Below are 13,619 nucleotides of genomic sequence, written 5' to 3' on the forward strand. Positions count from 1 at the left end.
GATTGGGATTTCATCATGGTCTAAATTAGGTTTACCATGATTTATTAGCACACATTCTAAACAGCTGGGAAACAAGCAGAATGAAAAATAAAGGTAATGAAAGAAGTCATTATAAAATCAAGAGATGGCAGTTCTTGCAAGATGGGTGCTAACGGCTTACTTGAATGTCTGGTGGAAAAAAAAAATCTAAAGAACGTTGGTTTGAACCTCAAATTGTTTGGCCTCCTGGGAAATCTAGAAGTTGGATAAGCCAGTAGGAGATTATTGGAACGGAAGGGAAAATGAGAAAGAAGAAATAAAAACCAGAAAGTTATAATTTTCTTACCTGGTTTGAGCAAAAACAGACACAAATTAGATTTTATGTTACTGCTACAGCTATAACGTAGTATATAAAACAACTAGCTTTTAGCATGCTGTCATACAAAACTGCTTTTAACATTAGACAACAATCATTTTTTTTATCAGAGTTGAATGCAAGTAAGCATACACAACAATATTTAAGATATAAGTCTACCCTTATCTCCCTTGTCCCTCACATATTCTACACCTTTTCCTTGCTTTGTTGTTTCTTTCTCTGTCAATATCTCAAAGTGCCAAGTTATATTAATCAGATTATGTGAAAGAAAAATGAAATCACAAGGAAAGAACTGGTAATGCTTAACATTTTTTTGATACCGAAAAACCTGAGGACTACAAGTACTGTTCAAGTAGTTTCTGCATATAAACTGCCTATAATGAAACAGGTATTCCAGTCTTCCCCCCCGCCCCCAAGGTAAAAATGGGAGAAAAAGAAAGTAACGTAATTTTTTTAGCTAAGATTGTTGAAATTTATGCTATTAAATAGAAATATTCACACTTGAATTCACAATAGTTTTCAAAATGATCACATCCTCAAACCCTTCCTTACTCCCACTGTAAACTCTTCTTCTAGATTTAGTTCCATGGATCTCCTTTAAGAAATCTTTCTTTTATAGCAGAGCCAAAAACAATAAAAGCAAAGTGGACTATAATAAAGCAGGGATTTCATTCATATATAAATGTGTACATTCATTGGCTTTGTGGTCGCCCTGACTATTAAATATACTCTTGAACTTCACAGTGCAGCTGCCTGGGAGCAGCATCATATCTCTGCTATACACAATGACTTTTGGAGATGTTTTTAGGCGTTGCTATATAAAGCTTTGAACATTCTGGCACAGTCATTATACAAGTGAGTCAGCTGAGACTGAATCACCCTGATACGTGCAATTGAACTGAATGGATCTATGTTTTGAGTTTGGGATGTTCTTGCAATGTTAATTTTGTACCTATTTAGGGGGTGGTGGTGAGATTTCAATCTTCAATAATAAGTCAAAATTAACAAGTTTTATAACCTCTTTGACTGTTTTTTTCTTGACAGGAAAAGGATTTAAATTTAAAAAATCGCAGTGTGTGAGAGTGTGTGTGTGTGTGAGATTAACATAATGCCAGCCTGTGGGAGGTTTATATGTACGTTTGTGTGCACAAGCTTTTCTCCTCTGTGAATCCAGAAACGCAGAGCTGTTCTGACTTGAGGTGGCTTCTCCTAGACTGTTAATCACACTCCCTCTCCATCTACAGGACTTTGAAGGATTGGCACAGAACCATCTAAATTAACTTTATGCTAACAAAGAATTTCTCCAAGGGAGGCATCCCTTGTTTCACTGCTAGGGGCAAATCCACAATCCTCTTGTGCCTCTTCCCAGTCACAAAAGGGAACACTCGCATGGATCCATGCACAGCTTTCACAAGTAACATTACATAAATCTGATAGAAAGGAAACTACTCATACAGTGTATAATTATTCTTTCTGTCGTCCTCTAGAACTGTTTCTTCTCATACATTTTATTCTCATTTTGTCGTACATTCCTCATCATGGTTATTAGGCTTTAAGATACCCTTGACAAATATATAAAGGGCAATACTTTTCACTGGCATCAAATTGTGTTTAGATTTTTCGAGTTAGTAGGTAATGTACCAGTAAAAGAATAATTAATTCCTGAAGGACTGAGCACAAAAGCAAGCATACATTTGTCTGAGAAAGTGAAAAGTTTGACTAAAGAGGATGTTTATGAATTATCATGTTGTCATCCAACTGGATCAGTAACTTTTTTCATGTTGTTTACTAAATGCCATGCAAATTAAGACAGAGATGGGTCACACAGTTCCAGAATTAACTGATGGTGGTTTGGAGAATTTTTTTTCCCCATTAATTCAGGCTTTTGGTAATGATGAGGTACAATCATCATAATGTAAAATGCCTTAGATTTACAGACTTTCTGGGCTCTTTCTATCCTGATTCATATTTCTGTAAAGACATCTCCTGTGACTGGATAGGGAGTAACATATCCTCAAGGTGCACTGTGTAAAAGTCATGCAGACTACAGGAATGAATGTCTTGTAAAATTTACCTGAGGTGATTCATAAGTTTCAAGTCATAATTTTAGAATAGAATTAGTGAAATTCATCCAGCAAGACTATTATGTCAGCTACTGGAAATCCAGTTCAAGGATATTATTAATTAGTATGTACTACCCTATGATCTGGGGCAAACTTCTGTTTCTTTAAGGCATGATCAAACAAGATCCAATAAAGTAAGATAAAAAGAAATGCTGCTTCCAACGTACCTGGAAGCCAAAACACAACAAAAAATTGTTTTGAAGGTTGAAAATATATGAATAGCTTCTCAACTTTATGTCCTTATATACTCCTTCATGTCAAAAATCTTATTGGAATAAGAAGCAGAAGTGTCAAAGGAAAATATGTTTATATGGTACTTTTTGCTCAGCCAGAAACAGATACTACTGAAAATCTGATCCTCTCCAAAATGGCTCTTATGCTGCTTGTACCTCTGGTGTGTAGGTGCTCTGACAATCTAGATAAGGTTCAGTCTAGTATTTCAGGATGGCAGTACTCTGCCTTCACAACATTCACTGTAACTTTGTGAACATTAATTGTTTATAGGTCCAAGAAAGATAGGAGAGGAAGAGACCTAAGGAGAGCATCTTGTCCATTTCCCTCTGCCATGGAAATCAAGCATTTTTAAAGAAAGCAAGGATGAAGTCATAGAACTTCAATAGCTACACTGCATCACTGCCTCCTGTGCATTTAGAAAGTTTCCCCACTAAATGCCTTTGCACTAATTCAGTGGATTTGTTTTTCCCTTTGAACTTGGAAAATAACTCTTCTTCAGAGTCATACTGACTTTTCTTTTTTGAAAGCAAAACCAAACAAACTGGTGCCTTCAGCATCCTTGCAGAGCATATCTTTAAACTTCCTGTCCGTGTTCTTTGATCTGTCTCTATTGTGGTCATCTTTCAGCGCAACACCCTTATTAGAAACAGCACTCCAGTTGTCATCTGTTGCTGATAAAACACCAATTACTTCAGCCTTGTCCTAATCATTCATGAATAGGATCACTACATTTCTTTATTTTTGTCTTTCATCTAATGTATTTCTAAACCCTTTTGTTTTGTTAAATTTCTCACACCTTGCTAGTTGCCATTACTTTTGCATCTGGTTGTTTCTAATTTTATGCCTGGTTTCCTGTTTCTTCCACACTGATATACTCTATGACTTATGCTTATAGTAATCTTCTCTTGTTTTCATATTTTTGTGGGTTTTGATTTCTCAGATTGTTAGACAGACAACTTCATTAGTCGATTACGTGTCCTATTTTTCCTTTGCACTGGGATATACTGCCATTTTTATTTCAATACAAGCTTTTAAAGAAACAGTCTTCCTGCACTCCTTTGTCTCTTAGATTGCCTGCCCAAGAGACCATATCTACTAGTTCCTTGAGGTTGAAGTGGTCTCATCTTCTCAGCCACTTTGCTGCATTCATTTCTTTTTCTGGGAAAAGTGAGTGCTCATGTTTTAGTGACTGATCACCTTCACCCAGATTTCCTTCTTTTACTTTCTCTTAAAGCAGTATGTCTTTGTTACCGTACCATCAAATTACATGCATTCTTATACATGTTAGAGCTGAAGCTTAGAAGAGGGTTCTCCTTTTCCAGATCTTTCTCTTGATGCCAGGCACACAAATGGTGAAAATGAACACTTCAGAGTAAAGGAAAATGAGGCCCTAAACCACACTGAGGAGGTAACGCAATGCCTTAATGACATCGGTACACTAAACATACAATCACAACAGCGACATAGTTTAGTTATGACCACACAACAAGAAGAAGAAAATAGTTCGTTAAGGACAGCAAATACCAACGTGGCACAACAAGTACTTTGTCCTTCCAGTATCCAAACCCTCAGAAAGCTGGGAAGCTTCTGCTGCTTGACTCAAAACACTCTTATAAAGACATGATCATTCCTGTCATTCTGTTCCTTTTCAGGAAACGTTCCTCTTGCAACTACTCAGACCTGTGAGCATTGGACTGTTTTCCATGGTCTATCCTTTATTTCTGGCGGGAAAGGACTACTATAATACTCTTTCTCTTTTTCACTAAAACAACAATTTTTTTTTTTTCACACTATAAGTAATATTAAAGCTTAAAAAAGTAATTTCAGGTTTGATATCAGTTTATTACATGAAGGCCACAATATTAAAATACCAATGCCCTATGGAGGAAAAAGTTGTGTGATCTGATACTATCACACAACGGGCTTGCATTTAGCTCAGCTTATTCTTGCAAGTTAGGCAGGTCACTACAACTGACTCGCAACAACGCTTCCAGAAAGAAAAGATTTCATAACTCTGTCTTAACTTTCCTGGGATAATTATACCTCATCATGTGAACACATGCAGTGTGGTAAGTGAATATAATTTCCTCTCTCCTTGCACCATGAAAGCCTTCACCAGACCACATAGGAACCTTCTGCCATTTTACTCACCGTGAGATGTTACTAGCTACCCAGAAGATGGTAATCTGTGAAACCTTACACACTCGTCTTTGCTATTGAACGGTTATCGGATCAGTCACTGAATACAACAGTAAAATTAAACTTTATATTTTGTTCATAACAAAGCAAAGCATTACTAGAAACATTTAAAAAGCTGTAACAGACAAAAACCCAACAGGATGGGGGGTGGGGAGGGGAGAGAGAAATTCCAGCTCATTTACTCTAGTTCTGGTAAGATAAAGACACCCCTAAGTTAGGAATACCTTAAATTGTAAAAGACTAACAAGGGTGATGTAATGCGTTGCCTCTTTGTTATCAAGCAAGATTGCATCAACAGTAATTCCAATGCCGAGACACCCAGCTTGTTTTAAACATTAGCACCCAAAATAACCAGTCTTAAAAGGTCATGTTTATTTAAAAATAGCTTGCTTGCATTTTACATTAAAGTTAATTTACTAACCTTAAAAAAATTAAATGCAAATGTATACAAATAATTTAAGCATCCTGTCAAAGTTCACATACACGCTGCTAGAGCAAAGAAAATATTCAAGGTCATACGAAATCTTTCTTAACCATGTACCATCCTGTGGATTATTCTATTAAATATATATATCGAACTAAAGTGTTTGAACCCTCTCTTGATCAATTCCTACCCTTCTTAAAAATCAAACCTATAATTTCCTATTTATAATGTGTTTTTCAGGCCATAACAAAGAAGCATACTGTACCTCTGGTGCTGATGGCTGTTGCCGATGTGGTTGTGCTGGTTGTTAAGGCTACAGTGGTTGTGACTGTTGCAGTGGTAAGGGAGGGGATGACAGTAGTGGGAAGCAAAGTGTTGAAAACATCTGGTGAGTGGAAAAAAAAATATAAAATAAAATCATATCATGCAAACAAAGGAGAACCATAATAGTGGTTTAATTTGTAAATACAAGTATGTTGAAAATGACTAAATTAAAACATGATTAACATAAATTATTACAGGTACAAGAGTACCTTTAAATTCTTGACATTATATCACTCTCAATTTTTATAGTCAATCTTCGAGCATACGGAATTTAAAACATTGTTAAAATGACCAAGTTTCCACAGATCTGGAGAGTGACTGTTTAAGTGACAAGAATCCATTTCTTCACTGAGCCATTTTAAATGTCTCATATTGTAGAAACCATATACGGATGAAACATGCTGTGTCAGAGTGGGAGATGAAAAAAACAACACCATCATGCTAAAATAAACACACACATGTTAACGAGAAATGGCTGTATGTTAAAACACCCACTTTCAGACAGACTCAATGGAAGGAAAAAGGGGAGAAAATGCTACTAACTATAAAAGCTGCTTTTTCCAGATTGCTTTTCTTCTTCCCACACATTTGTTTAAGACACAGTTGTCTGCTAAGATCCAGAGCAGAGTATATTTCAAAATCTTTACCCTAATTAGCAGGCACAGTCATCTTTCAGTCATCCTTAACGCTTAAAATTAATTGTTAATACACACATCAGTATTTGTCTAAAACAGCTTAGGACTAAAAATCAGAAATGTTAATACTATTACTATTAAAAACCCTGTGTATACAAGTCAGGAAAAATGCATAGCCCTGATGACAGCATCCTACAAAACCCTTCAGCTTTTGATCAGGTAAGTGCAGGTATGCCAGGCTTAGGTGTGCCACTGCTTCGTTGCAGAGGAACCAACAACGTCTGTTGCAAAATGCTCCAGTACAGAGTAGAACATAACCAGATGTACAGATAGAAAATACTTTGATTACACTGCCAAAAGCAATAAAGACCAGTATCACTTTGCTTATAAGGTGATTGCAGGTCTTAAAGAACAAACAAACAAAAGCCCTGAAGAGAACTAGAGAAAAGCACTTCTGTGAGGGCATAAAAAGCTTCTGACATTTTTCAGATTATTTATACCGCAGGTTTAAAATGAAAGGAGTACTTTCTCAGCAGTTGATGGTGAGTAACCCATTCCACACTGATTTCAGTGAAAATATTTCTGAAGGGTGCTATTCAATGCAATAAAGGAGTAAAAAGCTGACCCACGATCTGTCTTCCCTTGCTGTGGAAAGAAATGCAATTGGTCTCTGAGTACCATCAATTCTGACTGAAATCAACGGAAGCTGAAGTAGCTCAGAGCTTTACAGTATTGGGCCCTGCAGAACACATTTCAGACACAGGGTCCTTGAGTTCAGCATTGCATAATTACTCTTCTAAGACTTCAAATTAGCACGCTTACTTTATTTTCATACTGGATGACAGATTATTTTGCCACTTTAAAAGTCTCCTTGTCAGTTAACATCTATGAGTCACCTACAATTTTCTGTATTCTTTTGGTTTTGAAAATCACCAGCACTATTCTCTCCGGAATCTACATTTGTGGGATTTTCCACTTTTGAAGCCATCAGAAAACAGCATGAGATCCCTCTTTCATCTGTTGTACACTGATATTTAATCTGTTTCACAGTACAAAATATTCCCAAGACAGAAAAACTAAAACAGGCCTTTAAAAAACCCCACAGTGTAGCCACATTAATCACCAGGAAATATGGTAACATTACCTGGAGCGCGAGTACCACAATAATTAAACAGAACTGAGTATAACAAGCATTAGACATAAATTTACATGTTAAAAAGATACATGTCACATATACTGATCTATGCAATTGCTTCTCATAAAGGGAAACTCCTTCCCTGATAAGTATCTGCTAAAAATGAAATCAAACAGAAAAAAACTACCTACTTCTTAAGGAGAGCAAAGCCTTGTTTATTAGGAAAGCTTTACAAATCAGTCTTGTATGTAAAACCTAATTAGTGTGACTTATGGTTCCATTAATTATCTTTCTAAAATATGCCATTTACTTAAGGCTATGCAATGGCAAGTTAACTGCAACTGGCAAATACAGTTACGGTTTTATGACAGTGCTTTCCATTCTGCAAACACACTGTCTACCTATTTTACCACATAATAGCTTAAATGAGTCACTGGTGAATTTAGTTCATTGCTTTCTGGTTTCTCTTCTGATTGAAGTATTTCCAACAAGATTTCTTATGTTAAAAGAAAGGCTACCTAGGAAACAGACTAGTTAACAAGAACAAGGATATATCAGTGTTTTAATACAGATGTGATCGATTCATCTTTTCTGATCAGATCAAGAATAATGAAAACTTGTGCAGAAATTAGTTTCCTGATCAAAGTCACAAACTCTGATGCCAAACATCAAAATGGCAGCTTGTCAGAAGCCTCAAAGGAAAACGTGTTCTCAAAAGAAACGCAAATACAAGCAATAGCATTGGCTTTGTTTCGCTCTTAGCAGAGTAAGGTGAAATTCACCATGCAAATGACTGCAGTTGGTCTGCTTTGCTCACAGCATTACAATTACTTGCTCTCAAAGACTACAGTACAAGATAGCAACCAGGAATTAGCAGCCTGAAGAGCACTGCATTGCCCAAGCAATGAAATCTAAGTCTGCGCTGGACTCCAGAAATGCCGGGTTCATACCCGAGGATCATTATGACCGAGAGACCTTGTAGAGTGGAACTTTTCAATTCAAGGAGACATACCCAAATCAATGCACCAGATCGCTACTTCAGTAATACTAAGGTATTAATCCTTAGCCTCCTGTGAAGCAGCAAATAGCTATATTTTGCAGATGGGGACCCAGAGAAGATAGAAAAGCCATGTTCAGAGATCTAGAAGTCAAGCAATAATTGTCACCATTAATTTTGAAATCTCACTCCTAAAATGAATGTTTGTTGACAGACAGATATTCAGTCAAAAATTCAATAATGTATTTAAGTTGGTATTCATTTCATCACCTTGCTACCTCTGAAATACAAACAATTCACAGAGAACTAATTGTTCCCATAAAAGTTGTTGGAAATTGAAAAGGGGTTAGACTTCATGCCAAGGGGATTTACTGACTCTAGTCCCAACTCTTTTTCACATATATTCCCACAGGTTATACAGGTAAGACCTGAACTGGATTTTCAATGAAAGAGACGGGCTCCTAACCACACTCTAGCGGCAGAGATGGGTTTGAGCTGAGACGCAAATGCTCAGCCAAGAACTCTCTTTTCAGTGAAGACCTGACGTAATGTCACAGTTCAGTGGATGCAGAGAAAAGTATGGGGAAGGTTTTAGAAAGGCGTTCTTCATGGCCGCTACTGTCTGTTAGCATGCCATCGAGCTACACAATCACTGGCAAGGTGAAGGCAGACAGCAGGTAATCTGATGGCTGATTGCAAGCAGACAGCAGAAAAAGGAGGAGCATGCAACGCATGGCTTGGTCTGGAGGCTGCTCTTTAGCACAGGCACAGAAGTAGTCTGTTTATGAGTGGCAGAATAGCATTGTACAAGATCGGCTCAAAGCACTGGCAAGCCCTGCCTGATCAAAATTTCCTGCTCGCCTCTCCTTTCTCGAATTGACGCCTCATTCTTCTTACTGAGGCAGAAGACATTCATCCATTTAAGTGCAGGGAGCCGGGACAATTTACTCTCACTGCCGATTTGGCCCTAAGCATTTTTACTCTCCATTTCCAAAGAAATGAGCAATGGTTCTGTTTGGTTTAGCAGGCTTATGTGAAAGATAGATCTGACCTATTGAAAATATTTGACTTGTTTGGTAAAAACACAACCGATATTCTGAAATGACTGAGCACAATTCAGACAACAATAGCTGCAGTTGATAAAAATGTAAAGGCTTTTGTTTCAAGCTTGACAAAGGCTGACAGAAAAATTAAACGACAAAGTGATAATGATGGATGGCCCTTGCTGTATTTTGACTGAGAATGAAAGAAATTTTAAGTGGTAAACTGAACTGAGTGATGACCTACCTGGGAAACAATCTCACTACTCTGTGCAAAATTTAATCAGTCTGTGGTATGTAGTACTAAATAATTTAGCAAGGTTTTAAATTCAAAGGGAGCTGCATTTAGCCTTGCTCTGAGAAATCTCTGACGGCGGGATTGAACAAAAGGATCGTTCAGCTTGACTATCATGTGCCAATAGCTCCTTAGCACTTAGACTGAATGACCATGAAGGCTCACGGACATGAGGTCAAGGGGTTCTTTTTACTAATTGATTCAGATTTATGAAACTCTGAAATGGCAATTATGTGCTTGACATTTTTGCTAGCAAATCAGATGTCATTAAAAAATATCCAAACCCTTTTAACAAAAGCTCAATGTAGATCTAGGTCCCTATTCAAAACCATTAGAGACTTCCGGTGGATGAGTTCGTAATGCAAGACATACAGCTGGGCTAAAATGGCTAGGCAGCTTAGAAAGAAAAGAAAATAAATTCACGTAGTCCCATGATTCTAAGACGTTTCATGGGCCCGTAGATGATAGTAAATGTTAGAAGATATGGGACAGCTCGTTAAAGTTTGATTAAACATAGTCTGGTTGCACAGTCAGGACAGAGGGAAAAAAAACAAGTGTTAGGAGATACTAGGATTTTGATCTCATTGCTCTTTTTTCCTAAGTTAGGAACTGGGAAGAACAATAGTTCTCTCTTCTTATAGAAAGTTTGATAGTTTGGTGGGGGTTTTTTTCCTATTTCAAAAGCAATAGGTTTCAGTAGCAAATGAAGGAGGACAAAGCATTACAAAATTACAGCAAAAAAAGACAATGTCTCCTTCTGTTTCCAAAGAGCCAAGCAAAAAATTGGTATCTACATATCCCTGGCCCAAATTCTATCCTTCGAAAGTTAAGAATATAACTCAAAAGAACAAAGCCCATATCGATATTAGTACTTAATATTGGCAACATGGTGTCATCCCAAATCACTTAGAAGTTCATCCTTTAAAATGAGGACCTGATATCACACTATGGCACATTTTACAACACATGCTCCGACCAGAATTGCTTATAACAAAATAAAAAATGTGATGAATATGAAAAAATAAGGTGTAGTAGCAAGTTATTTCTGATTGTGCCATCTCATTTGACACTGAAATTTGAAGAAAAAGTTAACTGCTCTTAATTCTCTTGAAACAACTCCTCTATTGAATATCTTATTTATTTTGTGCACCAGAGTGTGTGAAAGGCTGTCACGGGTGTGTGAAAGGCTGATTTTCCACCAGTAAAGCCAGGTTGGGCTCAGGACAGGTGTGTGAGCTGTCAGAAAACAAGGAGCTGTGGCTCTCAGGCAGGTGACAAGAAAGAAGCAATGGGAAGGAAGTGCCTAATGTGGAAGGAAGGACATGTTAAGGGAGGACAAGTTCTCAGGGCTGAGAGCAATGACCGGCTCTGCGACTTCCCTCCTCCCACAAGTGTGGCTGCCCAGGCTCAGGCCAGCTCTCACGCAGTGCTGTGGGGCCCTGGGTCAGGCAGCTGGGGAGGGATATTTAGATAAAACCCACCTCTACCACCTTCCATGGGGACTCTAACAAGCAGAGTGTGCTGAGCGGAGGCAGCCCCCACCCTTCCTCTTGAATCTTTCCCCTTGCACAGAACAGAATTTGGGACTTAGTGGGCACCGGGTCTATGCATTTTATAATGCTCATGAGTACTTGCTAAAATTCCAAGAATAGCAGTAAACACACAAAAAAGGCATTTTTCTTTTTCTTTTTTTTTTTTTCTGGCTAGAAAAACATGACCTTTCTCCACAGCACAGATGTTGCCACAAATACGGCTTTGTCACCTGAGGACTGGAGTAGTCTGCTGCATACACAGTTGGTGGAGTTGCACATAGGGACCACAGGAAACCTGAATCAAGGATTTCACAGGAAAGCATCTAACATGACCATTTAAGTATTGCACTAGTGGCTGATAACTTTCAAAATGTAGGGTTTGACCTTTGAAGCCCTCAGTGCTTACTTTAGGGACCATTTCTCTCCCCACACCACTACACTGAATTCGTGATCAGCAAAAGCACTCTAGCTGCAGCTCCCTTGAAACAGAAAGAGAAGTTTGCAATGAAGGCCCTGAGATGCTGGAACACGCTCCCATTTCATTGTCCATCAGTCTCATCGTTTGTCACCAGTCTAGCCATTTAAAAAGCTCACTATTCTTGCTCTCAGTGAAGTAGAAGAATAAAAGGTGACATAATGTAGTATCTTACAATACATTCACCTGTTGCTGTTCAGTTTTGGTGGGGCAGATTATATGAATTGCAACATTTGTACTGTAGAAAACAGATAGGTTGTAATGCACTATTTCTTAATTTCTAATTGTGCTAAAACCAGGTGATACAGAGAACGTAAAAGGATAAATTTGGTAAGATAATAAGTTGAACTGATGATTAGATATTGAAGATTATCTTAGGACAAGGAAAATCTAAATTCTCAAGTAGGCAAATTCTTTAATATTGAAGAACCTGTTTTCAAGTGCTCTAAGTTTTACTTTATTAATGGTTATTAGCACAAGATGTACCTCTAAGGACAAATCGAAACAAGTATTCAACAGAAAGGCTGATCTTCCATGTTCTGGAGTTATATGAATTTAGTATGTACTTCAGATTACTCCAAAAGTATACTGTAAGACCTGTTTTTTCCCACAGTTACCATAAGTTTTGCTAGTAGTTAAAAAAAAGTCCTTTCCCATTTAATAGTACTAATATTAATAAAGCCTATTATTTTAAGGGAGTCATTCTATCTTGTACAAAAGCCCATCTTTCTAATTAAAGTGGTTACAAATACTGCACTGAGAAAATCACTGAAACTTATGCAACTTGCCTGAAAGAAATTAAGTAAAATTTGCAGAGCATGCAATAGGCTAAGAAAAAGAATTCTGTAATTCAACATTTTAAATAAAAAGGTACAGTTTTAGAGCATTGTCTGAGACTGCAGCCTCAAATGAAGTAGCTTTACTTATAAAAAGGCATCTATACATGTCTTGATTTTGTTCACAACTCTACATTAACAAGTATATATGCAGTAAAGAATGGATCTCTGCCTTGAGGTTTTGTAAGATCATTATTTAGACAGTGCAGAGTAAATGTGAGGGAAAAGGAGGTAGCATCATTCCCATTTCACAGCTGGGGAAATGAACACAGAAGAATTAAGCGGAATGTCTTACATTTTACAGACTTCTGAGCCTGACAGGGGAGTTCAGAACAGATCTCCCGAGTCCCATTTTAATCCTCTACTAAAAAACCCAAAACAATCAAAAACACAAAAGAAAACAAAATATCTTAAAATCGTATTTAAAAAAGCTGTTGTCCTCATACCTGAAGTGCCAATTTCACTGCATTCAAGACAAAATGTTACCACAAAAGCCAGGAAACATCTTGTATGATATAAAGCTAGCACGATTTGCCCCAGAAGCACAGCATTCTATCATTATTAATATGATATTCTAGGCCCATTGCCACTGCTTAAAAAATCACATTAAGGCTGTGATGTTCATGTTTATTCTTTTTAAGTAAACAGACAAGTCATATTTCCTTGTTTCTGCAAGCCATAAAATAGGAGTATTCAAAATTAAATGAAATAAAGTACCGTCAGCTGGCCCTTGAAAACCTATAAGGAAAAGCTAATGTACAATACAAATTCAGACACCAGCAGCCTTGAACAAAGATGACAGCTTTTTCAGAATGACACTTGATTCTTTCTGTGCAAAAAAAATCAAAAAACTCAGCCAGCACTGCACTAGGAAGAAGAAAGAGGCCAAGGAGAATTTTCTAAAATTTCCCTATTAAGGAGACAAGTGTTGAAGCTAAATGGAGGTAAACAGATTGCTGATCTCTATTTTATTATGGTTGCTACTTTCATTTCTCTGAGAAATTCAGGAAAAATC

General features: G+C 37.3%; 1 protein-coding gene across 1 annotated transcript in view; it reads right to left on the reverse strand.

Moving 5' to 3' along the window:
- Window positions 1-13,619, reverse strand: part of CADM2 (cell adhesion molecule 2) — a 193,035-nt gene that overhangs the window by 39,764 nt on the left and 139,652 nt on the right. Inside the window, exon 8 of the mRNA XM_009323959.1 lies at window positions 5,601-5,720. Within this exon, the coding sequence (XP_009322234.1) occupies window positions 5,601-5,720 (120 nt within the window). The remainder of the gene's footprint in view (window positions 1-5,600; window positions 5,721-13,619) is intronic.

The sequence above is a fragment of the Pygoscelis adeliae genome, unplaced genomic scaffold (assembly GCF_000699105.1).
Source record: "Pygoscelis adeliae isolate BGI_AS28 unplaced genomic scaffold, ASM69910v1 Scaffold124, whole genome shotgun sequence".
Lineage (NCBI taxonomy): Eukaryota > Metazoa > Chordata > Aves > Sphenisciformes > Spheniscidae > Pygoscelis > Pygoscelis adeliae.